Below are 27,505 nucleotides of genomic sequence, written 5' to 3' on the forward strand. Positions count from 1 at the left end.
TGTTTTGGACTCTCCACCTTAAGGGGAAAAAGTATGAGTAAGTCAGTGCTTGCTAATAACACTAATTTTATTGTATGAAGGTTGGAGCACTTGCAGTGAGTGGGCAGAGAGAAGATGAAAACCCCCATGACGGTGAATTGACCTTCTTAGGAAGAGTTTTAGCCCAACTTCCTGTAAATCAGCAACTTGGTAAACTCATAGTCCTTGGACATGTATTTGGATGTCTAGATGAATGTCTTATTATAGGTAAGTGTGAGAACAAATACATGCTAATGGGAAGTTTATATAACACCACTCTCACAATCTTACATTCTTCTTGTTTATTTTTTATGGTTAGCGGCAGCTCTTTCTTTGAAGAATTTTTTTGCAATGCCTTTCCGGCAGCATCTCGATGGATATAGGTACTGAACGTTCATATTTTAAAGTGTCACTGTATTTTAATGGTATTGAATGACACCGTTATCTGTTTGTAGGAACAAAGTGAATTTCTCTGGCAGTAGCAAGAGTGACTGCATTGCACTTGTTGAGGCATTTAAAGTAAGTTTTCTGTTGTGTAAACCATGAAAGCAGCTACCACAGATTGTTAGTACATTTTCATACCACAAACGTATGAGGTAGAGAGAGACAATGTTTTATCTTGTGAAAGTATTATCGGGGTTATTGGTGTCCAATGTTAAATTAACTGTGCTGGAAGAAGTAGGTGAGATGGAAATCCAATTTTATGAAATTGATTGAAAAAAATTAAATTTGTACATTTTTATGTTGTAAATTTTCAACATACAGTTGAAAAGTTGAGATTGGACTTAAAAAAATTCAGTGAGCCAACACATTATTTTGAAACTTTGGATCATTTATTTTCAGACATGGAAGGCTTGCAGACAGAGAGGGGAGCTGCGATACCCAAAGGTTGGTGAGCCCTTTCTAGCTGCTTTCTAGATGGCTGGGAGTGATGAGAGAAAGACTCTGTCTTGGCACAGTCATGGCATGTGAATCATGATGTGCCGCCTGCAGCTGGAGTCGAGGTCACTGTAGACAGTGCTCGCACGACTGTCCCAAGAGTGGCAGGCCATAATCTCTGCAGACTGGTCCTTTTGCTTCCATCGCTTCTCAGGAGGCCGCTTGCTCTCAGTCCTATGTTGGAGCTGTGCTGCTTGTTTCACAGCCCCACATTGTACTGAGCTTGCCGTGGTGTCTGTAGCCTCTTTGGCTGTGAGTATTTCATAGCTGTGGGTGCTGGCTTGGACATGTCAATTCAAAATTGAAAGCCATGTGGCTGCTGTTTCTGTTTTCAGCTCTTTTAGATAATGGGCTTAAAAGAAATGTAATCTGTTACCCTCCATTTTATTCTTTTTTTTTTTTTTGTCAGGCTTTGTTCTTCTTCTAAACTTATTTGGTTCAACAGACTGTTTACAGGTCTGCTGTTTCTGTGTTGAGATTTGCTGTGCCTAGATAGATCTCTACTAATACGTATATGAGTTAGCTGTTTAAAGTCTTTTAAAGACTCAGCTGTATTATTTTTCTTGTTGGTATATAATTTGTCAGACATCTTTTTTCGAGATAATCAAGTTATGTCTACCTTTAATTTTTGAGACAGGCGAACTCAGAAGAGTTTCTGTATCATGTTTATGGTTGAGTATTATGCTCTCTGGCTTCAATGTAAAATTGGATGTACCTGGAGAGGGAGTGCCACGGTCAACTTGAGTACATGTTTAATAGCTCAGTAATTTACATTAATTATTAAATTTTTGGATGAAACGTATTAAACTAGCTAAATTCAGCTCTAATTTATTACCTTAATATTGAGTATTCTGCTTTTATATATTTAAAGGATGAACTTAATTGGGGACGGTTAAATTACATTCAAATCAAGAGAATTAGAGAGGTAAGTTAAATTTTTTGACCAAATGGATGCAAATAAAGTTGACTTATAAAGTATTTGTTAAGTAACAACAGTACATGGGTAGTAATGAGTATTTCAAGAAGTGTATTTCCTGCCTGTTTTCAACTTTAGTAGGAGTGTCTCTTTCACCTTTCAGTAGAACTACTTAGGTTTCTAATAAATACTCCTTTTCAAGTTAAGGAATATTTTTTCCCTATACATAGTTTAATGAGGAATGGTTGTATAATCTTGTTGTATTGTCTTTTCAGTATCTGTCAGGATAAACAGATTGTGTGTGGTGCTCACACCTGTAGTCCCAGCTACTGGGGAGGCTGAGGTGAGAGGTTTGCATGAGCCTGGGAGGTAGAGGCTTCAGTGAGCCGTGATTGCACCAGTATACTCTAGCCTGGGTGACAGAGTGAGAGTCTGTCTTGAAAAAGAAAAAGATAAACATATGGTGTTTTAATTTTTAACCTACTAATACAATCTTGCATTGCTTAATGACAGGAATACATTCTGAGAAATGAGTAATTACATGGTTTTATCCTTGTGCAAACAGCATAGAACATACTTACACAGACCTAGATGGTGTAGCCCGCTACCTGGGCTGTATAGTGTAGCCTGTGGCTTCTAGGCTGCAAACCTGTACAGCATGTGACTGTATTGAACACTGTAGGCAATTACGACAAAATGGTAAGTATTTCTGTACCTAAACATAACTAAACGTAGAAAAGGTACAGTAAAAATATGGTTATAAAACAGGGTTTCCCAACACCTGGGCCATACTCTCCTTGTGAGAATATAACTAATGCCAGATCTGAGGTGGAACAGTTTCATCCTGAAACCATCCCCACCCTCTCCGGTCTGTGGAAAAATTGTCTTTCATGAAACTGGTTCCTGGTGCTAAAAAGGTTAGGGATCACTGGTATAAAAGATAAAAATGGCGTACCAATATAGGGAGCTTACTGTGAATGGAGCTTGCAGGACTGGAAGTGGCTCTGGGTGAGTCAGTGAGTCAGTGAGTGAGCTGTGAGGGAATGTGGAGGCCCAGGACATCACTGCACATGACTGTAGACTATAAACACTGCAGACTTGGGCTACACTAAGTTCATAAAATTTTTAAAAAAATTAATTGTGACTTAATATAACTTTTTTAACTTGATAAACTTTTTAATTTTTTAAAAACTTTTTGGCTCTTATAATAACACTTAGCTTAAAACACAAACACATTGTACAGCTATGTAAAAATATTTTCTTTATATCCTTATTCTATAAGTTTTTATCTATTTCCTTATTTATTTGGTTTTTGAGATAGGATCTCACTCTGTTGCCCAGGCTGGAGTGCAATGGCATGATCACAGCTCACAGAAGCCCTGACTTCCTGGGCTCAAGCAATTCTTCTGCTTCAGTCTCTGCAGTAGCTGGAACTACAGGCATATGTCACCACTCCTAATTTTTTTCTTTTTTTTTTTTTTGAGATGGAGTCTTGCCCTGTCACCCAGGGTGGAGTGCAATGACGCCGTCTCGGCTCACTGTAACCTCCGCCTCTTGGGTTCAAGCAATTCTCCTGCCTCAGCCTCCCAGTTAGCTGGGATTACAGGTGCGCATCACCACGCTCGGCTACTTTTTTGTATTTTTAGTAGAGACGGGGTTTCACCATGTTGGCCAAGCTGGTCTCAAACTCCTGACCTTGTGATCTGCCTGCCTTGGCCTCCCAAAGTGTTGGGATTACAGGTGTGGGCCACTGTGCCTGGCCTAATTTTTTTTTATTCTTTATTTTTTTGTAGAGACAGAGTCTCACTTTGTAGCCCAGGCTGGTTTTATCTATTTTTAAAAATAATTTTTATTTGTTAAACTTTTTTGTTAAAAACTAAGACACACATACACATTAGCCTAGGCATACACAGAATCAGGATCATCAGTATCACTGTCTTCTACCTCCACATCTTGTCCACTGGAAGGTCATCAGGGGCAGTAACACATGGCGCTGTCATCTCTTACAGTGTAAGAATGCTTTCTCCTGGATACCTCCTGAAGGACCTGCCTGAGGCTGTTTTACAGTTAACTTTTTTGGTTTGTTTCCTTTTTTTTTTTTGCTGCTGCTGCTGGTTTCAAGACGTGAAGTTTTTTTTTTTTTTTTTTAAATAAATAGGAGTATATACTCTGAAATAGATGGTATAGTATGATAAATCCTTAAGCCAGTAACATAGTTATTTATTGTCGTTATCAAGTACAATTGTCCCTTGGTATATAAAGGAGGGTTGGTTTCAGGACCCCTGTATACCAAAATTCATGAATACTCATGTCTTGCAGTTGGCCTTGTGGAACCCATGTACACGAATAGTCGGCCTTCCATATACTCGGGCTTGCATCCCTTGAATACTGCATTTTTGATCCGCATTTGGTTAAGAAAAACCTGCATATAAGTGGGCCCTCACTGTTCAACCCCATGTGGTTCAGGGGTCAACTGAAATGTACTGTATGTATTGGATGTGCTAGACTTTCGTATGATTGGCAGCACGGTAGGTTTGTTTACACCAGCATCACCACAGACACATGAGTACACGTGGTGCACTACAATAGCTATGATGTGACCAGGCAACAGGAATTTTCTAGCTCTGTTACAGTCTGATGGGACCACAGTTCTATATGTGTCCATGGTTGACTGAGACACTGCTGTGTGGTGCATGACTTATACATGAATACATGATGGATTTCCCACTGTTGACCCAACCACGTGTTCTCAGAATAAACTCTGCTTGTTTGTAATCTTTTCTCCCAAAACATTGCTGGGTTCTGATTGCCAATATTTTCTCTAGAATTTTTGCCTCTGTATTTATAAGTGAAATTGGCCTTTGGTTTACGTGTGTGTGCATGTGTGCGCATGTGCATGCACAACACTATCAGATGCTGGTGTCGATACCACCCTGGTAGGACGAACCTCTTTCTGTGTCCAGGAACCATTTTAATCAGTAGTTTAATAACTAGAAATGTATTTCCTACGTATTTGATAGAACGCATTCAAAAACACCTTTGGGATTAGTGCCTTTTTGAGGGATCAGTTTAAAAAAATATTTTCAATATCCCTGGGAGTTATTGATCCATTCTGGGTTCTAATTCTTCTGGAGTCATTTTTGAGGAGTTACGTTTTTCATTCAGGTACCCATTTAATCCAGATCATGAAGTTTATTGATGTATAGTTACACGTAATTTTTGTTATTTCAAATTCATGTCAAATGGTAACACCTTTCTTGTTCTTATTATTGTGTATTTGTGTACTCTCACCATTTCTTGATTATATTTGTATATTCAGGGAGTCCCTGAGACCATCCTCAGGTTCACTGATTGGCTAGAAGGACTCGCAGAAGTAGAAAAGCTGTTATGCTTATGCTTATGATTTATTTTAGCCAAAGGATATGGATTAAAGTCGGCAAAGGTTTAAAAAAAAAAAAAAAAAAAAAGGCCGTGGGAGGAGCCCTGGAGAGACCAGGTGCAGGCTACCAAGTGTTCTTTCCCAGTAGAGTCTTATGGACAGCGATTAATTCTCAGCCGCAGTGTGCAACGGCAGGCATGAAGTATTGCAACCAGGAAGCTCCCCTGAGCCTTGGTGTCCAGGGTTTTTATTGAGCATTGGTTATGTAGGCCTAGAGTACCCATGTGGCTGACCTTAGTTACTCAGTCTTCAGTCCCTCCAGAGGAAACTGTTACCCTACGGCCCAAGGCCCCACCATAAATCACATTCTAGCGTAAACTCTTTTGTGTGGCCCAAGGCCCCAGGTAAGCATAGATACTCTTATTAGGGAGGATAGGAGTCCCTGGAGGCTTGGCAATGACCTTTCAGGAGCTGGGCCAGGGCCAAACCTTTCTCTGGAATGTGGGTGGTCTGGACAGCCAGGCCTGCTGGATTACTCCTTTACTGCACAGTCTGCAAGATTCCTTTGTGTTCCTGTCTTTTCAGAGAGCTTACTCTTAGTTTCATTTGTCGGTTTTCTTGTCTGTGTTTTTTGGGAGGGAAGGAATAGGTGGGGGATTCTAAATCATTGCTTTTTGTTTTTTTTCCATTAATTTAGTTATCCTGTGACTTTTAGTTTACTTGAGTCTTTCTGAAATTAATATTTAATATTAATAATAATATTTTCAGTCTTTCTAATTAAAAACATTTAAGGCTATGAATTTTATTATGAGCAGCTTTAGCCACATCCCACTGATTTTTGAGATTCCTGTATAATTTCTTTTAGTGTTGGTTTTCTCTCTGACTAAAGAGTTTATTTTTATTTTTTAGAGACAGGGTCTTTGTCTCCCAGACTGGAGTGCAGTGGCATGACCATAGCTCACTGCAGCCTCAAACTCCTGGGCTCAAGCAATCCTTCTGCCTCAGCCTCCCAAAGCTCTGAGAGGTGTGAGCCACCATGTCCAGCCCTGAAATGTTTTTAAATATCATTTTTTTCTTGTTAATTTCTGATTTTATTGCTTTTAAGTATAGAAAGTGGCATAGTCTTGGTTTTTAATTCGTTCAGTTACATGTGATTACAGTCACATGAAAGAGTTCCATCCCTCAGGGGTACAGAGGTGAGCGTCTGAGTGTACTCTCCCTTGCTTCCCATGTCCCAGGCTTTTCCTTGCTCCACAGAGATAGTGGCTGCTAAGTTTTTCTGTCCTTTCAATTCTTTTTAGTTGTTATTTCCCCCAGTTATGTTCACACTTGTAACTGTGTTCTTTTTGTAATTGCGATAATTTTGTGGTGACTTAATTTATGGTCAGTTCGTAGGTATTTGGAATTGTGTATTTTCACATGTGTACATTAAAGTTTGACATTGTGTGTGAAACAGTTTTTATTACAACTGGATATTGATTTTATTTTCCTGTTTGGAGGGACTATTTGGCCATAGGTCATTTATTTTGTTTTTAATCACAAAAGCAGTACATGTTCATGGCAGAGGCTGGAACGTGTTTCGAGGCCCTAAAGCAAGGCTGTGGTCATGGCTCTCTGCTATTCTGATCTCTAGGTGGGCACAGTTATGCTTTTGCACTGGTTCCCATCAGGGGTGTGTGTTTATAAACAGATCATGGAGCATATATGATTTTGTATTCTGGTATTTTCTATAAGTGTTATACTGTTCATCTTTAACATTACTTATTAATTAATTTCTAATAAGATGATTCTTGCCAGGCACAGTGGCACATGCCTATATTGCCAGTTGTTTGGTAGGCTGAGGCAGGAGGATCACTTGAGCATAGGAGTTCTGGGCTGCAGCGCGCCATGCCGATTTGGTGTTGCATTAAACTCAACACCGATATAGTAACCTCTTGGGAGACAGGAACCACCGTATTGCCTAAGGAGGGGTGAACCAGCCCAACTTGGGAAGGGAGCAGATCAGAACTCCTGTGTTGATCAGTGTGGGATTGTGCCTTTGAATAGCCACTGCAGTGTCTAGCCTGGGCAATATAGCAAGATCTCGTCTCTAAAAATAAATTTTAGGCCAGGCGTGGTGGCTCATGCCTGTAATCCCAGCACTATGGGGGGCCGAGGTAGGCGGATCACGAGGTCAGGAGATTGAGACCATCCTGGCTAACACGGTGAAATCCTGTCTCTACTAAAAATACAAAAAAATTAGCTGGGCATGGTGGGGGCGCCTGTAGTCCCAGCTACTGGGGAAGCTGAAGCAGGAGAATGGCATGAACCTGGGAGGCGGAGCTTGCAGTGAGCTGAGATTGCTCTCTAGCCTGGATGACAGAGTGAGACTCTGTCTCAAAATAATAATAATAAAAATTTTAAAAACATTATTTCTTTTTCCTTCCCTTCCTTCCCTTCCCTTCCCTTCCCTTCCCTTCCCTCCCCTCCCCTCCCCTCCCCTCCCCTCCCCTTCCTTTCCTTTCCTTTCCTTTCTCCTTTTTCCTTTCTTTTTTCCTTTCCTTTTTCCTTCCTTTTTCCTTTCCTTTTTCCTTTCCTTTTTCCTTTCCCCTGCTCTTTCCCCTGCCCTTTCCTGCCCTTTCCTGCCCTTTCCTTTTTTTTGAGACAAAATCTTACTCTGCCACCCAGGCTGGAGTGCAGTAACACGATCTTGGCTCACTGCAACCTCTGCCTTCTAGTCTCAGGCGATCCTCTCATCTCAGCCTCCTGAGTAGCTGGGACTACAGGTGTGTGCCACCACGTGCAGCTAATTTTGTATTTTTTTTTGTAGAGACTGGGTTTTACCATGTTTCCCGGACTGGTTTTGAACTCTTGAGTTCAAGTGATCTCCCTGCCTTGGTCTCCCAAAGTGCTGGGATTAGAGGCATGAGTCACTGCACACAGCTAAAAGATGATTCTTAATTAGCTGCAGTGTTTCATTCCATAGATATATTTATACTTTACCCATTGTGCACTTATTTTCTAGTGTTTTCAGTGCTCTGATAACATATGTACTTTTGAGACATCAGATTTCGATGTATTTTTCTTAGGTGGCTGAATTATACGAAGAATTGAAGACTAGAATCTCACAGTTCAACATGCATGTTGATTCTCGGCGACCTGTCATGGACCAAGAGTATATATATAAGCAGCGATTCATCCTACAGGTGTGCTGGAGTTTCCTGGATGGTTTTTTCCTGATTCTTTGTGCTTACAGGGTCTTGTGGTTGAGAAACCGCTTATTCCTGCTTTCTGATACAAACCAAATCTCAAAGGAGATTTTAGGTCCATAATGTTCGAACTGTGTTTGGGAACCAGGAAACATTCTTGTCTTTCATAGTTTGCATTATTTGTTGAGTTGATGATTCATGTAGAGAGTATTTATTGTTTATTTTATTTATTAACATTTAATGGATTCAGACCCATTTCTAATTTCCAGGGGAGTGTTTCTTTAGAGTACCTGCGTTATCACTGCTTCAGGAGAGAGCTTTTGTTTTAACTTTTAAGAAAGTGATGCTCTTTATATTTTTCAGTGTATGTAGCTATTCCCTTACACTGAAAATATTATTTTAACTTTGGAGCCATGGATTCGGATTACTAGTGGTTAGATGGAATGTGGCGAGCGGGAAGTGTGTCCTGGCCGGTGGAGACTGCCTCTGCTGTAGGGTTTCCTGGAAGGGTTGGCTGATGCATACAGAATCGGGTTTGAGGTAGATGCCTGTAAACTGGGGGTGCTGAATATGTGCGAGTGTTTTCCTGGACGTAAAATTGCTCTAAGGCTGGGGGAGTCTTTGGTGGGTGTGTTTCAAACTGGGTATATTTTTATTGAAGAAGGGACTCTTCACAGAGTGCATTTTAGAGGTGAATAGTGGATGCCAGCCTGCTGCCCTAAATCTAAGTGTTCCAACTGGAGTTCTTTCTGAACATCTGAGAGTACCTCGCACATGTGTGTGGGGAGAAGTACCTCCCCACCTTGAGAGTACCTCCCCACGTGTGTGGGGAGAAGTGGAGAAAGTTGCCCAACCCTGGGGCTTTGTGTGTAGGAGGGTTTGTGTCCTTGTTCAGCTTGCCACTGTTTCCCAAGCCTCATTCTGAGAAGTACTTAAGCTCTTTTGAAGAAAGATATTTCTGTTAGGTGAGAAAAGTGTCCCTTTTTTAGTGTTTCTGTTAGATGAAATAACCAGAATTGTGACTTTCCGCTTGGTTGGTGGAAGGTATAGTTTTCTGTACAAACGATAACTGTCTTTTACATTTGTAGATGTCATATCATGCTGGGTTGAGATTAGTATATTGGTGAGAATAACTGATAAAACAATGCTATTACTTCATGAAAATAAACTTCTTTTCCAGGTTGTATTGGCAGGTGCTTTCTATCCAAATTACTTTACTTTCGGACAGCCTGATGAGGAGATGGCGGTGAGGGAGCTGGCTGGCAAGGACCCCAAGACAACTGTAGTGGTAGGTGCTGGGGGCAGGCGTCCCTCCCTGGGGTGTGGTCAGGCAGAACGTTTTTGTTCTCTAATTGTTTCTATTTTTGTGAGTTGTAAGTGAATTTCCCCCTGGAGTGAATGTTAGGCTTGTTTGGCCTTTTCAGGTACATCTACTTGTCCCTCAGTCTCTTGCCTCCCTTTACAGACCTGGCCTTATAAGGAAGCCTTGAGAGTTTATACGTTCAAGGTCAATGCTGATTTGATCATGTGCTATTTTGAAGGATTTAAGGCACTTATAAGTTTAAGAACATTTTCTTAGTTCACAACTTCATTTCATACAGAATAAAATGTTATTGGTTGGCAGCTGAGTGCTGTGGCTTAAGCCAGTGATCCCCCGACCTGGATGCCAAACAGAACCACCTAGAGAGCGCTTATTTTATTTATATTTGTTGAAATTCAGATCTGAGGGCCCTGCGAGATCTGAGCTAGAAAGTCTGCCCTGGAAATCAGCATTCAAGTAGTGTGTATTTTGGGCATTTCTAATGATCAGCCATAGACCCTGACCATTGAATCAACATTTGCAACCCAGTTGTTTAAAGCCCAGCAGCAGAGAGAATCACACTGGAAGAAAGCATTTGAGACTGGACTGTTTCGGATTACTTGGTTCCAGTATGTGCCTCTATCTGATAAGGGGGGATGAGAAGCACTTGAATTTCCTTCATGTCATATCATAAACGCTCGGTCATTGCCAGCTTTTATCCTTATCCTGGTTATTGTTATACCACAGCTGTTAATCCTGAAGAAATAAATAGCTCATAAGGAAAGGGCACAGATGACTTGAGATTACAATTGGAGGTCTTTGATGAGCACCAAAAGGAGCTGGTGCTCATGCTGGAGATGAGAGAGCCAGCTGAGATACACTTGATACCTATGGAAGGGACAGTAAAAGGAAGTCATTAGTTTTTTATAGCTACTGAGAATCATTTGATTGGCACCTGTGCTCTTGCTGGCCGTCAGGTTTGACTAAGCTCTTTGCTTGGCTTCCTCTCTCACCCCTCTGCCCCTTTGTGGTTTTCTTCCCTCAGCTGTGCACAGTGGGAAGGGTTCTATAGGACTCTCCCTCAGACATTCAGCAGCTCTGCCTGCATCGCTCGAGCACTGGGAACCTAGTCTGGGGGCCCAAAATTACCTAGTGTGTATATCTTAAAAGCTACATAATAGCTAGCTTTACTTAGCACTTGAGAGACTGTGTGTTGGGTACTTTTTATTCTTCGCTGAGCCTCACTCCACCCTTTGAGTTGGGGATTTCTCATGCCATTCTCATTTCATGATGTGGCAGTTGGGTCTCAGGGCAACTCCATAACCTGCCTAAGGAGACATGTGGATTCAGGGAGTGAAGAGACAGGATCTAACTGGATGCCTTCACTTACGTGCCTTCTGTCACGGAGCCCTGTGCAGAGCTGGGCTGGCACAGGAGTTGCCCTGGTCCAGAGGAAAGTATGGAGTGCTCTGCAGAAACCCAGCATGGTGCCTTGAGAGTTTATACATTAAAGGTCAATGCCAGTTTGATCATGTGCTATTTGGTCCTTCCACTGTGGTGATGGGGAAATATGCACTCCTCTTGTTAGTTAGACATTTTCCTTTAAAGTTTACATTCCCATTATTCCTTATGTAGAAATATGTTTTAAAAAGAAGTGTTTAGTAAGCTTGATTATTTTAAGGGAAAACAGAAGTAAACAAATCTTAATTTGCTTTATTAGACTTACACCATTTTAACAGGGGTAGAATTAGCCTTTATTTAACATATTTATTATAGAACTTAGAATTTAAAAGTCATTAAATGCACTGATATGTAGAGTTTATATATTATGGTTAAAGATAGCAAACTGTTTTTAGAAACTAAAACAGTGTACATCAGTTTTGAGCTTGTGACTGTTGAAACTGTTTTGTTAGCTCTAGTAATCTGCTCTGATTTTGTATTATATTTTACAGTTGAAGCACATTCCTCCCTATGGATTTCTTTACTATAAACAACTACAGTCTCTCTTTAGACAGTGTGGTCAAGTCAAATCTATTGTATTTGATGGTGCAAAGTAAGTATATTTTTGTAATCAACTGCAATTATGAAAGAAGCATAAAGATTCAAATGTTTGCAGATGCTGATTCTTAAAACTGAGTGCCCATGGAAATGGGTCCTCCTATGGGCTGCTGCAACTGGCTTTCAAAATGTAGCTTTGGTTTATCTTATGGTCAGAAGCAATTTATCTTCTCTTTCTGCTAAGTAACCTCCTAAAGGACTAGGCTGCTGGTTAGTGGTCAAGCGTGGTCACTCCAAGAAGGCTCAGTAACTCAGTGTGATGCTAAGGCGGATTCTCCTAAAGTGATCTTCTCTTTCACGCACTTGTCCTCAGATTTTCTCAGTGAGTCATTGGTAAGAGTTATTTTGTGGGCCATGAAGATGCTCCAGAATAGAGTGTATCTGCTTATAGTTGCCTAAAGCAGATATGTTTTGAATATTTTTGGAAGGCAAACATTGTAAAAACTCAATTTGGCTCTACTTACTGCATGTAAGGAGCAAATGGTGTGTTTTGGAGTATCACTCAGTTTTTATTTCTAACAGGAAATGTTTATGTACCAAAAGCCTAAAGTATGATTTTTAATTTTTAAAGTTAGAAATTTTTTCCAGTGTTCTATGAATGTTGATAAATTTTTATTTAACTTGACAAAGCTTTGTAAATAAGAACAAACACTTTTTCTTTAATGTCTAATTCACTCAAGTTGAACATTAAGTCCATTTTCAATTTGGGGTAATTCCCTCCAGCATTTTAAGTTCCATTTCTATGATTAATATATTGATTTTCTTTGTAGGCCTGTAAATGCCTCATGAGGCAAACGTACAACTCCCTAACAAGCAAAACCTTCCTAAGTGCTTTTAACAACTTAGAGAATTAATGAATTAAACTTGTAGTGTCTGAACTTTTCTTAAATATTCTGATGTAAATTATAGTAAGATAGTAAGTCACATATATAAAGTAGCTTACTTAAAGCTGGAATCACACAGCTGAACTAATTCCTGAATATTGTGCGTCCGCTTACCTGGGTGAGGTTCCAGTTCTGCGTGAATGTTCCTTTGACCGATTTGAGGGTCAGAAGTCTTGGCTCCCATGAGAGTGCAGCATTTTTGTTCACTCATCTTTATGACTGGATTGAGATCTGTGTTTGTTTCCTGTTCTTCTTGCCTGGGACTTTTTGTTTTGTTTTGTTTTGTTTTATTATTTTTATTTATGTATTTTTGAGACGGAGTCTCGCTCTGTCATCAGGCTGGAGTGCAGTGGCACAATCTTGGCTCACTGCAACCTCTGCCTCCCATTGCCTGGGACCTTTTTTTATAGGTGTTTATAGCTTTTACATTCCTCACATTTCCAGCTCTCTAGTCGTAATACAAATGTCATGCCAGTTTTTTTGGGGAAGTAACAGTATTCTTTCTGGTTATACCAGTACCATTTCTTGGGATTCAAGTATTTAAAGGCAAAGGAAGATATAGTGATTAAAAGAATAAGAACTGTATTTCTTTTGGCATAGAGCAGGGGTGACTTTGTGTAGACTCTGTGAGGTGCCAGGGGTGCGTGGGCAGATGGGCACAGGTGGTACCTGGGCATATCATGTTCTCCCATAAGAAGCTTTCAACTTCGTGGTAGGAGTGGAGAGTCAAATTAGTTTCACAGACATTTGCCTGCTGTGAGAAGTCATGGGAGAGGCCCAGAAGGTTAGAAGAAGACGTTCTATTTGAGGCCCAATATCAGAGCAGTAACATTAATTTGAGACTTTCTTGGGTGGACGTTGGAGGGTTGTGAGGCCTCGGGCTGGTGCAGTGTCCACTGCAGAGGTGGTACCCGCAGGGTCAGGGTAGTTTTCCAGCAGGAGGCAGGCATGAGCTGGATCTTGATGGTGGAAAGCCGAGACTGTGCACACGTAGCTGGCAGCCATTTGGGCAGAGCTGCTCCGTGTCAGATGGAGTCTGTTGTGAGGAGGTCAGATGCTGACTTTGGGACAGGCTTTTGGCAGATCGATGAGTGCGAACGTGACTAGGTGGGCACTTGGAGACGTCTGAGTGTTCTGTCCAGAACCATGTTTCATGGAACTTACTCAGGGATAAGCGGAGGTCAAGACAAGAGAAGAGGCCGGCCTGGAGTCTTCACAGTAGTCCAAAGCGGAGGTACTGAGATATGGAGGCAGTATGGTGGTGGTTGACATGAAAAGGAGCCAACAGATGGGAAGGAGAATGGCTTGGATTTGGCTGGTCATTGCATGTGGAGGGCAAAGAAGAGAGAGGAGCCCAAGAGCATCTGGCTTTCTAGCCTGGAAGCTGGGGAGGATGGAGCTTTGAGGAGCAGATGCTGAGGTCTGGAGTTTAAAATTACTTCTACGGAGTCTTAGGGGAGACTCTGAAGAAGGGAGATAAAGCAGAAGTGCATGAATCAGGTGTGAAAGGAAAATGCATGCATGTATGAGTGAAGAGGATGGGGCCTGAAGGAGGGCAGAGGAGGGCGGAGTGAATCAGGGTCCATTCATGTACCTACTCCACACACCTCCCTTGCTGGGCATCTTTCCAAACTGCTCAAGGTGTACATTTCCAGGAGAGAGCTCACTACAGGATGATTTTTATAGTAGAGGAAGGGGCCGAGGTCTGTTTATGTGGCTCTGTGATGATGTGGGAACCCAGGGGCATTAGAACGTGCATACATAGCAAGGTAAACTTGATGCTGTCTTCTTTCTGCCTGGCACGTCCAGCAGGCACCTTTTGCTCCATGCCTGCTGCTCATGCCCCAGAGAGGGGGCTGGAATGGGACACTGAAATATAGGCTGAGGTAAGGGAGGGCATTTATCAACATTACTTGGTGTTTTATTCTGTTCTCGCAGTGCTATAAAGAAATACCTGAAACTGGGTAATTTATAAAGAAAAGAGTTTTAATTGGCTCATGGTTCTGCAGGCTGTGTAGGCTGCTGCTTCTGGGGAGGCCTCAGGAAACTTACAATCATGGTGAAATGTGAAGGGGAAGCTGGCACGTCTTCCATGGCTGGAGCGAAAGGAAGAGAGCAAAAGGGAGGGTGGTGCACACTTTTAAACAACCAGATCTTGTGAGAACTCACTAGCACAAGAACAGCAAGGGGGAAATTGCACCCATGATCCGGTCACCTCCAACTAGGCCCCTCCTCCAATATTGGGGATTAGAGTTCAACATGAGATTTGGGCAGGGACACAGATCTAAACCATGTCACTTGGCAATAAATTTAACGGTTTCGGCCCAGGCGCTGTGACTCACGCCTGTAATCCCAACACTTTGGGAGGCCGAGATGGGCAGATCGTGAGGTCAGGAGATCGAAACCATCCTGGCCAACATGGTGAAATCCCATCTCTACTAAAAATACAAAAATTAGCCAGGCATGGTGGCATACACCTGTAGTCCCAGCTACTCAGGAGGCTGAAGCAGGGGAATCTCTTGAATCTGGGAGGCGGAGGTTACAGTGAGCTGAGATGACACCCCTGCACTGGCGACAGAGCGAGACTCCATCTCAAAAAAAAAAAATTAAAGAAAAAATGATTTCATGGTTTTTTTGAAGGGGAATTACAAAGATCACTGTGTTACACATTTGTGTGGTTTTCTATGTTTTATTTTATGGTAAGAAAGACATTCTATTGTAATCATGAAAATTATTTTGCAATTATGAAAGTAATTATGAAGTAAGATTTGTTTTTGCCCCAAATTCCATGTGACTTTAGTCTTTATTCTGCATTATATTATACGAGGATGATACTTGGTTTTGGTTTAATGACATGTCATTATAACTTTTATTTCTCTTAAATTAACAATTTTCCATTGGAGAAATTAATACATGTTATTAATTATAGATTGAAGAGTTACTGGCATTTTGAGGAGAGATGTGACAGAATTTCTCTCTAATCTTGAGAGAAATGAATATGCAGTTTTTAATCAGATGCCTGATAAATTTATTTTTAAATTTACATTTGTGGAACAGAGCCTTTGTGGAATTCTCACGAAATCCAACAGAGAGATTTAAAACCCTTCCTGCCGTGTATATGGCAATTAAGATGTCTCAACTAAAAGTTTCACTTGAACTCAACGTTCATTCTGCAGAGGAAATTGAAGGGAAGGTGCAAGGCATGAATGTCTCAAAGCTCAGGAACACAAGGTATTTTCAGGAGGGAGGTGGCAGACATGCTCTACCTGCTTTCACATATTCAGATACTGTTTTTAAATGACTATTGATCTGACCTTGCTTCAGCTTATGTTAAAAGCACTGGCTGGCCGGGCACGGTGGCTCAAGCCTGTAATCCCAGCACTTTGGGAGGCCGAGACGGGCGGATCACGAGGTCAGGAGATCGAGACCATCCTGGCTAACACAGTGAAACCCCGTCTCTACTAAAAAATACAAAAAAATAGCCGGGCGAGGTGGCGGGCGCCTGTAGTCCCAGCTGCTCGGGAGGCTGAGGCAGGAGAATGGCGTAAACCCGGGAGGCGGAGCTTGCTGTGAGCTGAGATCCGGCCACTGCACTCCAGCCTGGGCGACAGAGCGAGACTCTGTCTCAAAAAAAAAAAAAAAAAAAAAAACCACTGGCTTGGCTGGGTGTGGTGGCTCACCTCTAACCCCAGCACTTTGGGAGGCCGAGGCAGGTGGATCACTTGAGGCCAGGAGTTTGGGACCAGCCTTGCCAACATGGTGAAACCCTGTCTGTACTGAAAATACAAAAATTAGCTGGGCTTGGTGGCACATGCCTGTAATCCCACCTACTCGGTAGGCTGAGGCAGGAGAATTGCTCGAACCCGGGAGGTGGAGGTTACAGTCAGCCGAGATCACACCACTGCACTCCAGCCAGGGTGGCAGAACAATATACTGTCTTAAAACAAATAAATAAATAAGTAAATAAATAAACAAACAAACAAGCACCGGCTTTGTGGTCGAGTGGACCTGCCGTTGTATCCTGGTTGCGTCATCTCCTCACTCTGTGCACTTGGGCACATTACCTAACCTCTCTGAACCTGAGGGTTTTTTTCTGTTTAATAGAAATGATACCGGTCGGGCGAGATGGCTCATGCCTGTAATCCTTGTACTTTGGGAGGCCAAGGCGGGAGGATCACTTGAGGTCAGGAGTTCAAAACCAGCCTGACCAACATAGTGAAACCCCATCTCTATTAAAAATACAAAAAAATTAGCCAGGCATGGTGGCGGGCACCTGTAATCCCAGCTACGTGGGAGGCTGAGGCAGGAGAATCACTTAAACCCGGGAGGCAGAGGTTGCAGTGAGCTGAGATCACGCCACTGCACTCCTCCCAGGGCAACAGAGCGAGACTCAGTCTCAAAACAAACAAAAAAAAGAAATGATACCTATGGTACAAGGCTGTTGAGAGGATTGAGTGATATCATTTATGTAATTTTTAGTTAAATAGTAGGGATTAAATCTAATGTTAATTTCCTTTCTTCCTGGATAGGATTATGCATTTTGTTTTGCAAATTCTCTTTTTAAGTATTGTGGAATATTCTTTGTCTTCAACACAGCAATCAGTGGGACATAATGGAGATGCAGCTGGGAGCACCTAGTTGCTTACCAGAGTAAGCTGCCTTTCGTTGCCAAATAGCATTTTTGACTCCCACCCAGAGAGTGGTTCAGGGATAGAGCTGTCTGTAGGGCTGGTCAGCCCAGGGCAGGGGCACTTGCTGCATGCAGCTGGCATCACCCTGGTGGATCTTCTCTTGGACCAAACTGAGTCACCCATGGTATTTGTGACAGACTGCTTGCCTTTTGGCCATATCCCCATAGTCACATATGTGGGAAGTCTCATTTATTATTTCTTAATTGTAGAGTTTTCAGTTTTGGGAGGAATTTAACAGGAATCTGAGGAGTTGGTGGAGGAAGGGAAATCTGTTCCATCTGGTTTCACCCAGTGTGTGACTTTTGGTTTCTGAGAGTTTGGGAGTGTAGTGGGTTCAGTCCTTCATGTAGAGAAGACCTGTCCTGCTCTAGTGAGGTCAGACTCCGCTTACTTTTGTCATTAACGCCGGGGAGTCACTCATTGAAAATGGGTCTGGAGATCGGGAAAAGAGTTGGATCAAGATCTTTCTTATAATTCTTTCTCTTCGCTTTAGAATAAAGTGTTAGGAAAGGAAATTTTTATTTTCTATCAAATTTGTCTTTTGTATTCAGAAGTTTAGCATTTACTATCTTATTGCCTTTAAGGGAAAATGATATTTTGGGGGTTTATTGGAAAATCATATGTGTGTGTTTTCTAACATAGCATTGAGCCAAGCATGGATTCTTATAGTTTTCTAAAGGTCAAGGTGCACATTTGAAAACACAAGTTAGGAAACACTGTAGGTCTGAGATTTAGAATTTATCTCAGACCTTGAAAGTCTAAATTTAATAATTTATCCATTTATCTTGATAATACCTTGAAAGTAGATATTCTCTGACAGTCTTGGCCTTCACAATTATATACTACCTGGAAGGTATATAATTATATACTATATATAATTATATGTATAGTATATATAATTGTATATAATATATAGTATATAATTATATATTACAATTATATACTACCTGGTATGCAACAATTATATACCTGGTAGTATATAATTGTTGGGGTGTGTACCCCTTCCAGAGCCCTTCAAAAAGCCAGCAGAAATTCATGTTTGAGATGAAATCAAATTTGTCATCTCTGGCTTAGGTATTTTATTGAAATGTTCTGTTCTTATAGAAATATTAGAATAGTTCAAGTGATAATTTCACTTATGTAAATGTGTTTTCTTTGTAAAACTTGATTTTTATTTTATTAAAAATTCGTATTATTTAGGGTGAATGTGGACTTCCAGAAGCAGACGGTAGATCCTATGCAAGTCTCATTTAACACATCAGACAGGTCCCAGACAGTTACAGATCTCCTTCTAACTATTGATGTCACAGAGGTAAGGATGAAGTAATTGAGCTTTTCCTCCTTCTTAAACTAAAATCATGTTGTATATAGGAAGTTTACACACACACACACCCCCCCAACACACAAACACGCACATACACAGAGAGAGAGAGAGAGAGAGAGAGAGAGAACTCATGCACCTTGGTAATCTTGTTAATGGGGGTGAGCTTGAATTATCACTGTACTTGTTAAATTGAAATATGGCTAAAATGGAAATTGAAACATACTTATTCTAGAATCAAAGTTAATTTTTAAAATATCAAGTACATTTAAAATGCTGCAATAAATCAGATGTGACAAGATACATGTTAGAGGTAAAAAAAGTGTGTATATTTTTGAGACAAAGTATTGCTGTGTTGCCCAGGCTGGAGTGCAGTGGCACAATCTCCATTCACTGCAACCTCTGCCTTCTGGGTTCAAGCGATTCCTCTGCCTCAGCCTCCTGAGTAGCTGGGATTACAGGTGTGTGCCACCATGCCCGGGTAATTTTTGTGCTTTTAGTAGAGATGGGGTTTCACCACATTGGCCAGGCTGGTCTCGAACTCCTGTCCTCAAGTGATCTGCCTGCCTCTGTTCCCAAAGTGCTGGGATTACAGATGTGAGCCACTGTGCCCGGCTGAAATGATTATGTGACCTCAGAACCTTTATTTATGTAAGAATGAGTCTTGTACTGCCAAGAAAAGGATATATTTCACACATTTCCTTACCTTAGTTCACCAGGGGACCCCCCTCTTTTTGTCTCATAAACACCTGTCAAAAACCTGTAGAATACTTATGTTCCGAGGATTATGCTGGTGAGATGTGCAGCACAGGGTGTCAGCCCTGTGATTCAAGCTCATTTTCCTCCTTACGAAAGTCCTTTCTAGATTTCATCTCTGCTGCTCCTCTTCCTTTTTAGGTGGTTGAAGTGGGACACTTTTGGGGATATAGGATTGATGAAAAAAACTCAGAGATTCTGAAAAAGCTTACTGCTGAAATCAACCAACTGACGTTGATGCCCTTACCCACTCACCCACATCCAGACTTGGTCTGTCTGGCACCTTTTGCTGATTTTGGTAAACAACGCTACTTTAGAGCTCAAGTCCTTTATGTTTCTGGAAATTCTGCTGAGGTAGGTTTTTCTATAATAAGTCACTGGTAGGGAAATGAGACTGACACATAGCAGTTTATCAAATATCTTTTATAATTATAGGTGGAAATTGAATTTAAAATAATTGCAGTTAGCAAAGTAGTCTGTTTCCCTCATTGATATGTGGATTTAGGCTCAGGTCACTAATAATTCTGTAGTTATAGGATTAGAGCAGACTGCTGCATTGCTGTGGCTCAGGTGTGGCATTGTTTTTGACCCTGTGTTAAAGTGTGTACTTGCTTTATTTTCTAGGTATTCTTTGTAGATTATGGCAATAGGTCTCATGTAGATCTACATCTTTTGATGGAGATTCCCTGTCAATTTCTTGAACTTCCCTTCCAGGTAAGATAGAGAAGACTCTCGGGAATGAATGCTGAATGCTAGACAGGATTCCTGGGTCATGTGGTGGCCTGCCTCGGCTTACAGCTAGGGGAGTCAAGGCCCAGGACAGGGAAGGGACTTGTTTTGCCACAATAGCCAAATTTGGTTTCTGCTCTTCCAAAAATATATGAAAGGTTTCAGAGTTAGCAAAAAAGTTGTTTTAATCCAGTAGTATCTTCTAATACTGTTTCTGAGTTTTCTGATTATGTTGAAATCAGACAGACTTTTTAGGTAGGCTGGAGACATAGTCACACATGCCCTTTACCATCAGTGTGAAGACAATCTAAAAATTATTCTAAATGTTTCTTATTGTTGTTAAAAAGCATAACCAAGTTTCTTTAGGAAATTCTGACTACCCCAACATCAATTTTATTGGGACTTTTACGAGAATACCATTGAAGATACATGAATGAGGTCTGTTTTCAGTGGTATTTGGGATGAGTGTTTTGCTTATTTGTAAAGCTGTTTGAGCTGTGCCCTTCCATCCTTGTAGGCTTTGGAATTTAAGATTTGCAAAATGAGACCATCGGCAAAGTCTCTTGTTTGTGGCGAGCACTGGAGCGACGGGGCCAGCCAGTGGTTCGCCTCTCTGGTGAGCGGCTGCACCCTCCTTGTGAAGGTCTTCTCTGTGGTGCACAGCGTCCTGCACGTGGACGTGTACCAGTACTCGGGGGTCCAGGATGCCATCAACATAAGAGATGTCCTCATCCAGCAGGGCTATGCTGAGCTCACGGAGGAGTCCTACGAGTCCAAGGTGTGTGCTCTCACCCTTGCTGGAGCACACATTTGTGTGAGAGAGAACGGGGCGGGCTTTCCTTCTCTGTGGACCCTGAGATAGGTGGAGGCAGACAGTGTGCCTTTTCACCATTTGGTGTGCTGTACTTGTGTTAAGACTGGCGGCGCCAATTTAAATGTCTTCTAGATTTCTCTGAGACTAAATTATGGTGACTGGGTATTGTTTTTGTTGGTGGGTATTGTATTTGTTGGTCTCCTATTTACCTTTTTTATTTTTTAAAATTATTTATTTATTTATTTAATATATTTTTTAGTAGAGACAGGGTCTCCCTGTGTTGCCCAGGTTGGTCTCAAACTCCTGGGCTTAAAGGATCCTCCTGCCTCAGCCTCCCAGAGTACTAGGATTACAGGTGTGAGCCACTGCACCCTGCCTCCTATTCAACTTTTTATCTTCTTAAGATAGATTTGAAAATGTTCTATATGTGGGGAGTTTTAAAAATGGATTCCAAGACTTACCTCCCTAATGGAAGGAGTTAATAAAATATTTCAGGTATTTCAAGCATTTCAAAACTTCTTTCAACTATTTTTTCTTTTTTCTTTTTTTTTTTTTTTGAGACGGAGTCTCAACTATTTTTTCAAAATCAGTGTTAGAGTTATTTTTCATGATCTGAAGGTTTGAGAGGCCACTTTTTTTCCCTTTTTTAGTTGCCACATAATCATTGTACATATTTATAGGATATAGAGTCGTATTTTGTATGTGTATATAATGTGTAATGATCAAGTGAGGGTAATTAGCAAATCTGTCACCTCAGACATTTATTATTTCTTCGTGTTGTAAACATTCAAGAACTTTCTTCCAGCGTTTTGAAAATATACCTTATAGTTAACCATAGTCACCCCACAGTGCTGCAGAACACAAGACCCTGTTCCTCCAGTCTAGCTGTAATTTTAACCAACTTCTCTCTATTCTCCCCTTCCCTGTATTACCCAGCCTCTATTACCCACAGTCCTACTCTCTACTTCCGTTAGTTCAATGTTTTTTTTTTTTTTTTTAGCTTTTACACATAAGTGAGGACATGTCATATTTAGCTTTCTGTGCCTGGCTTATTTTACTTAACGTACCATCCTCCAGGCTCGTCCATGTTGCCAAGAATGACAGGATTTTTTCTTTTTGTAGCTGAATGGTATTTTATTTTGTATATACCGCATTTTCAGTATCCATTGATCTGTTGATGGACACCTAGCTTGGTTCTGTATCTTGACTATTGTGACCAGTGCTGCAGTAATCATGGGGTACAGGTATCTCTGATGTACTGATTTCCTTTCCTTTGGATGAATACCCAGTAGTGGGACTGCCAGATTGTATGTTCGTACTGTTTTTAGTTTTTCTGAATAACCTTCACACTGTTTTCAATAAAGACTGTATTAATTTACCTTCCCACCAACAGTGTGTAAGGGTTCCCTTTTCTCAGCATCCTTACCAGCATTTGCTTTTTGTCTTTTTGATAATAGCTGTTCTAACTGGGTTGAGATGCTATCTCTCATGATGGTTTTGATTTGAATTTCCCTGATAATTAGTGATGTTGATCATTTTTCATATATTTGTTGGTTATTTGTATGTCTTCTTTTGAGAAATGTCTGTTCAGATCCTTTGCCCACTTTTTAATTGAACTGTTTGCTTTTTTGCTGTTTGAGTCCCTTGTATATTCTGGATGTTATTCCTTTGTCAGATGAGTAGTTTGCAAGTATTTTCTCCCATTCTATAGGTTGTCTCTTAATTTTGTTGATTGTTTCCTTCACTGTGCAGAAGGTTTTTAGTGTACTATAGTTCCATTTGTCTATTTTTGTTGCCTCTGCTTTTGAAGTCTTGGCCCTAAAATCTTTGCCTACATCAGTGTACTAAAGTATTTCTCCTTGTTTTCTTCTAGTAGTTTTTATGGCTTTAGGTCTTACATTTAAGTCTTTAACTCATTTTGAGTTGATTTTTGTATATGGCAAGAGATAGAGGCTTAGTTTTATTCTTCTGCATTTAGATGTCCAGTTTTCCCAGCACCATTTATCAAAGAGTATCCTTTCCCCAGTGAATGTTCTTGGAGCCTTTGTTGAAAATCAGTTGTCTGTAAATGCGTGGCTTTATTTCTGGGTTCTCTATTCTGTTCTATTGGTCATCTCTGTGTGTCTGTTTTTATGCCACTATAGTGCTGTTTTGGTTACCATAGCTTTGTAGTGTATTTCCAAGTCAGGTACTGCGATGTCTCCTGCTTTGTTCTTTTTGCTCAGGATTGCTTTGGCTTTTGGGGTCTTTTGTGGTTCCATATGAACTTTAGGATTGTTTTTTTCTGTTTCTGTGAAGAATGTCATTGGTATATTGATTGGAATTGCATTGAATCTGTAGCTTGCTTTGGATAGTATGGTCATTTTAACAATATAAATTCTTCCAATTCATAAACATGGGATGTCTTATCATTTTCTTGTGTCCTCTTCAATTGCTTTAATTGACATTTTGTAGTTTTCATTATAGAGATCATTCACCTCCTTGGTTAAATATATTCCTAGGTATTTTATTTTATTTTTGTAGGTATTGTAAATGAGATTGCTTTCTTGATGTCTTTTTTAGCTGGTTATTGGTGTTTAGAAATGCTACTGATTTTTGTGTACTGATTTCTGTATCCTGCAACTTTTCTGAATTCGTTTATCAGCTCTAAAAGTTTTTTGGTGGAGTCTTTAGGTTTTTCTACATATAAGATCATGTTATCTGCAAAGAGGGACATTTTGACTTGCTCTTTTCCAGTTTGGATGCCCTTTCTTTCTTCCTCTTGCCTAATTTCTCTTGCTAGGACTTCCAGTACTGTGTTGAATGTAAATGATAAAAGTGGGCATCCTTGTGTTGTTCTTGTTCTCAGAGGAAAAGATGGCAGCTTTCCCCTCCTCAGTATGATGTTTGCTGTGGGTTTGTCATGTATGGCCTTTCTTGCGTTGAGATATGTTCCTTCTATACCTAATTTGCTGAGAATTTTTTATCTTGAAGTAATATTGAATTTTATCAAGTGCTTTTTCTGCATCTATTGAGATGATCAGAGAGGCCACTTTTGAAGCTGATGTCGAAGGTCTTTTATTTTACTTCTGTTATTTCTGCTGAGGATGAAGAATACTGGGTATCAGGAAAGGACAGTCTAGCAAAATGTTAGCCAGAGTGCTGGCTAAATTCTGTATTTAATTTATATAAAAACACTTCAGGGAATTATGTTAGTATTTCCAGTATAAAACCAAAATTTTATGTATAAAAAAGTCCTGTAAAAATGTTTCTTGGGAACGATAGTAAGAGAAGAAAAAAGAAAATTAAAAAAACTGTAGGCCGGGTGCAGTGGCTCACGCCTGTAATCCCAGCATTTTGGGAGGCCCAGGCAGGCAGATCATCTGAGGTCAGGAGTTTGAGACCAGCCTGACCAACATGGTGAAATCCCGTCTCTACTAAAAATACAAAAATTAGCCGGGTGTGGTGGTGGCCACCTGTAATCTTAGCCACTCAGGACGCTGAGGCAGGAGAATTGCTTGAACCCGGGAGGCAGAGGTTGTAGTGAGCTGAGATCGCGCCATTGCATTCCAGCCTGGGCGACAAGAGTGAGACTATGTCTCAAAAAAAAAAAAAAAAAAAAAAAAAAAACCAAAAAACTGTAAAAAATGTTTATGTCTCTTAAATTCTCTAATGGCTAAAATGTCACAAAGGCTGTCTGATTTCTTTTTTGTTTGGAGAAATAAAGTTGTAAATCCCGTCTTATTTCTTTTGTTTAAATCTTAAAATGAACTTCATAAAATTATTTCCCTATACTTTAATTAATGACATAGAAATCAGAGTAAGACTGTGCCTATGAAATATTTTGATTAGTTTGGAAGAAAGTGCTTGTAATGTATTCTTTTAACCAAACAAACTTTTCTCGTTTGTTCAGCAAAGCCATGAAGTTCTCAAGGGCCTCTTTTCCAAGTCAGTAGAAAATGTGACAGACGGCTGTGCGCCCTTTCCCATGAAAGACGACGAGAAATATCTCATCCGGATTTTGTTAGAGAGCTTTTCTTCCAATAAACTGGGTACTCCAAACTGTAAGGTGATTGTAGGAGTTTTAAAATGTAATTTAAAAGCTTAGTATCATTCTACATTTATATGCTAGGAGTTGTAGTCATTAGTCATGGTGGTTTTTTCTTTTCTGGCTTTTAATGCTGTTACTTTTCTCACAATGAATCCTCTTATAATAAGAAAAAACCCTGGGGTTTAGTGTTTAGTGGGGTTTAGAGGAAGCTTTGAGTAGTTTTTTTTTTTTTGTTTTTTTTTTTAACCCTCCTGATGTGCTTTTTTGTCAGACTAAAGGAAGCAGAGCGTGTGGGTTCAGAGAACTGGTGCCAGCCTTGGACTCCCTGGCTGGCTGTTAGAGCCAGCGCTGCCTGCCTGCTTGGAGAGGAGGGCTGGCCAGGGTGTCTCCTTGTTCAGAGACTCCACTTGTGTTTCCCCAGCCTCTGGCTGTGTGGTCTCAGGTCTACCTATGCAACTGAGTTGGTCTGCTGCAATTCAAATAATAGTATTTTCACTAAATTATTTGTCAGTGATTCTTTTTTGTTGTTCAAAGGCTTTCTTAAACATATATATCAAGGAATGTTAGTGAAATCGTTGAGGAGAATGAGTTACATCCCAGAAAAATACGTTCTTTAAGGCACTTTTTCCTAACTGAATCGTAAAGACATTATGAATGAGATTTCTTTTTTTTTCTTTAAAGGATGAGCTGACTTTTGAGTTTTAAAAATTCATGTTAAGTGTTATCTTGCTTATTGGTAACACTTCCTATAATTTGTGCATGCAGGCAGTACTTCATGGGCCTTTTAACCCTTATGAACTAAAGTGCCATAGTTTGACCAGAATATCCAAATTCAGGTATGATTAAGTTTTCCATGAATTTTTTTTCTCTGCTTTTGTATTTACAGACCTTATCAGAAAATAATGTATCTTTATATCTAAACTGTTGGAATGTGTTATCTTTTTTTTTTTGGAGACAGAGTCTTACGCTGTCGCTCAGGCTGGAGTGCAGTGGTGCAATCTCGGCTCACTACAACCTCTGCCTCCCGGATTCAAGCAATTCTCCTGCTTCGGCCTCCTGAGTAGCTGGGATTACAGGTGCACGCCACCATGCCCAGCTAATTTTTGTATTTTTAGTAGAGACAGGGTTTCACCATGTTGGTCAGGCTGGTCTCAAACTCCTGACCTTGTGATCCACCCGCCTCAGCCTCCCAAAGTGCTGGGATTACAGGCATGAGCCACCACACCTGGCCGGAATGTATTATCTTTTCTAACTTCTCATTTCTCTCCCTTCTTTTCTAACTTCTCATTTCTCTCCCAGTTCCTGATTTGAGGTATTCTGTCTCTCTCACATGAAAGCCATTCTATATAAGACATTTTTGAATATCTTTTATCAGAGACTACATTTTTTTCTGTTCTTGTTACAATTGTTATTCAGCAAAGCTGTGAGAGCCAACTGTATGCCAGGAGCAGTGTGTGGTTTGGGGCAAACAGCAGTGAACAAGAAACAGTTGTTTGTCTTCATGAAAATTATGGATCCAGTTGGTGGGCAGGGGGTATAGAAGAAGCTGGTAACTACAATATAGGGTGATAGGGCTCTTGATAAGGGCACAGAACATGAAAGCATCTAGGGGGCTCAACCACCCTTGAAAGACCATGGAGTTTTCCAGAGAAATCTGAGGCCTGGCAGATACAGAGGCATCAGCCAAGGTGCAGGTGTTGGAGGAAGAGAGGGGAGGTGGGATGAGGGTGGCTCCACGGGCAAGTGCATAGGCCTGAGTTTGAGAGTTTGCACGTGTGAGTAACTCGAGTGAGTTTAGTAAGATTGGAGAATTGGTTGGGAGGAAGGGAGGTGCCAAGCTTGTGGTAGACGAGGGCAAGCTGTGTAGACTTCATCCTGAAAGGGTTGGTGAACCTTACTATGTGCATTTTAAAATGATGCCTTGTCTTCTCAAAATGTCCTGTTTTGTCTTCTCAAAATGTCCTCCGGGGAGCACATTGGAAATGCAGATGCCCAGGTCCCCTTGGGCCTTCCAGATGAGCCTGCATTTCCACAAGGCCTCTGGGGACCTGCCTGTGCTTATAGTCTCAGGAGCCCCTGTGTGAAGCCGGCATTGGATTTCAGAGTAGAAAGATCCTTAGGCAGGATTGTGCTTCTGAGGCTGGTCCCTGCTGTAACCCAGGGTGGGAATATGGGAGACTGAGTCCAAGGCAGGAGATACAGAAACAGCTTCACCAGCGCTTTCAGAGTGGAAGCAGCAGGATGGAGCCGCATTAGAGTAAGTGATGAAGGGAAGAGGAAGAATTAAGGGTGTCCTTGCTGGAGCTGCGGCAGGCTTCTGCTGAGAGGTGACGGAGGAACTGTGGGGTGGACCTCTGCCAGGATGCAGGTGATGGCCCTTATGGGTTGGCAGTGCAGGGCAGAGGGTCTCGAGTGGAGGTGGAGGTTTGGGCATCCACAGCGTGTGCGTGGTTCCTAAGCCAAGGAGTGGTCGGGATCAGCC

The 27,505-nt window shown here is 41.0% G+C and overlaps 1 protein-coding gene across 1 annotated transcript in view; it reads left to right on the plus strand.

Annotated features, from left to right (window-relative positions):
• The window catches only part of TDRD9 (tudor domain containing 9), a 123,578-nt gene that overhangs the window by 78,300 nt on the left and 17,773 nt on the right, over window positions 1–27,505 (plus strand). Inside the window, exons 16-30 of the mRNA XM_045397081.3 lie at window positions 81–246; window positions 338–401; window positions 474–537; window positions 862–906; window positions 1,829–1,882; window positions 8,321–8,437; window positions 9,621–9,728; window positions 11,693–11,793; window positions 15,740–15,913; window positions 18,574–18,685; window positions 19,592–19,804; window positions 20,075–20,164; window positions 20,697–20,957; window positions 24,886–25,041; window positions 25,789–25,859. Of these exons, the coding sequence (XP_045253016.1) occupies window positions 81–246; window positions 338–401; window positions 474–537; window positions 862–906; window positions 1,829–1,882; window positions 8,321–8,437; window positions 9,621–9,728; window positions 11,693–11,793; window positions 15,740–15,913; window positions 18,574–18,685; window positions 19,592–19,804; window positions 20,075–20,164; window positions 20,697–20,957; window positions 24,886–25,041; window positions 25,789–25,859 (1,796 nt within the window). The remainder of the gene's footprint in view (window positions 1–80; window positions 247–337; window positions 402–473; window positions 538–861; window positions 907–1,828; window positions 1,883–8,320; window positions 8,438–9,620; window positions 9,729–11,692; window positions 11,794–15,739; window positions 15,914–18,573; window positions 18,686–19,591; window positions 19,805–20,074; window positions 20,165–20,696; window positions 20,958–24,885; window positions 25,042–25,788; window positions 25,860–27,505) is intronic.

Source organism: Macaca fascicularis, chromosome 7, assembly GCF_037993035.2.
Source record: "Macaca fascicularis isolate 582-1 chromosome 7, T2T-MFA8v1.1".
Lineage (NCBI taxonomy): Eukaryota > Metazoa > Chordata > Mammalia > Primates > Cercopithecidae > Macaca > Macaca fascicularis.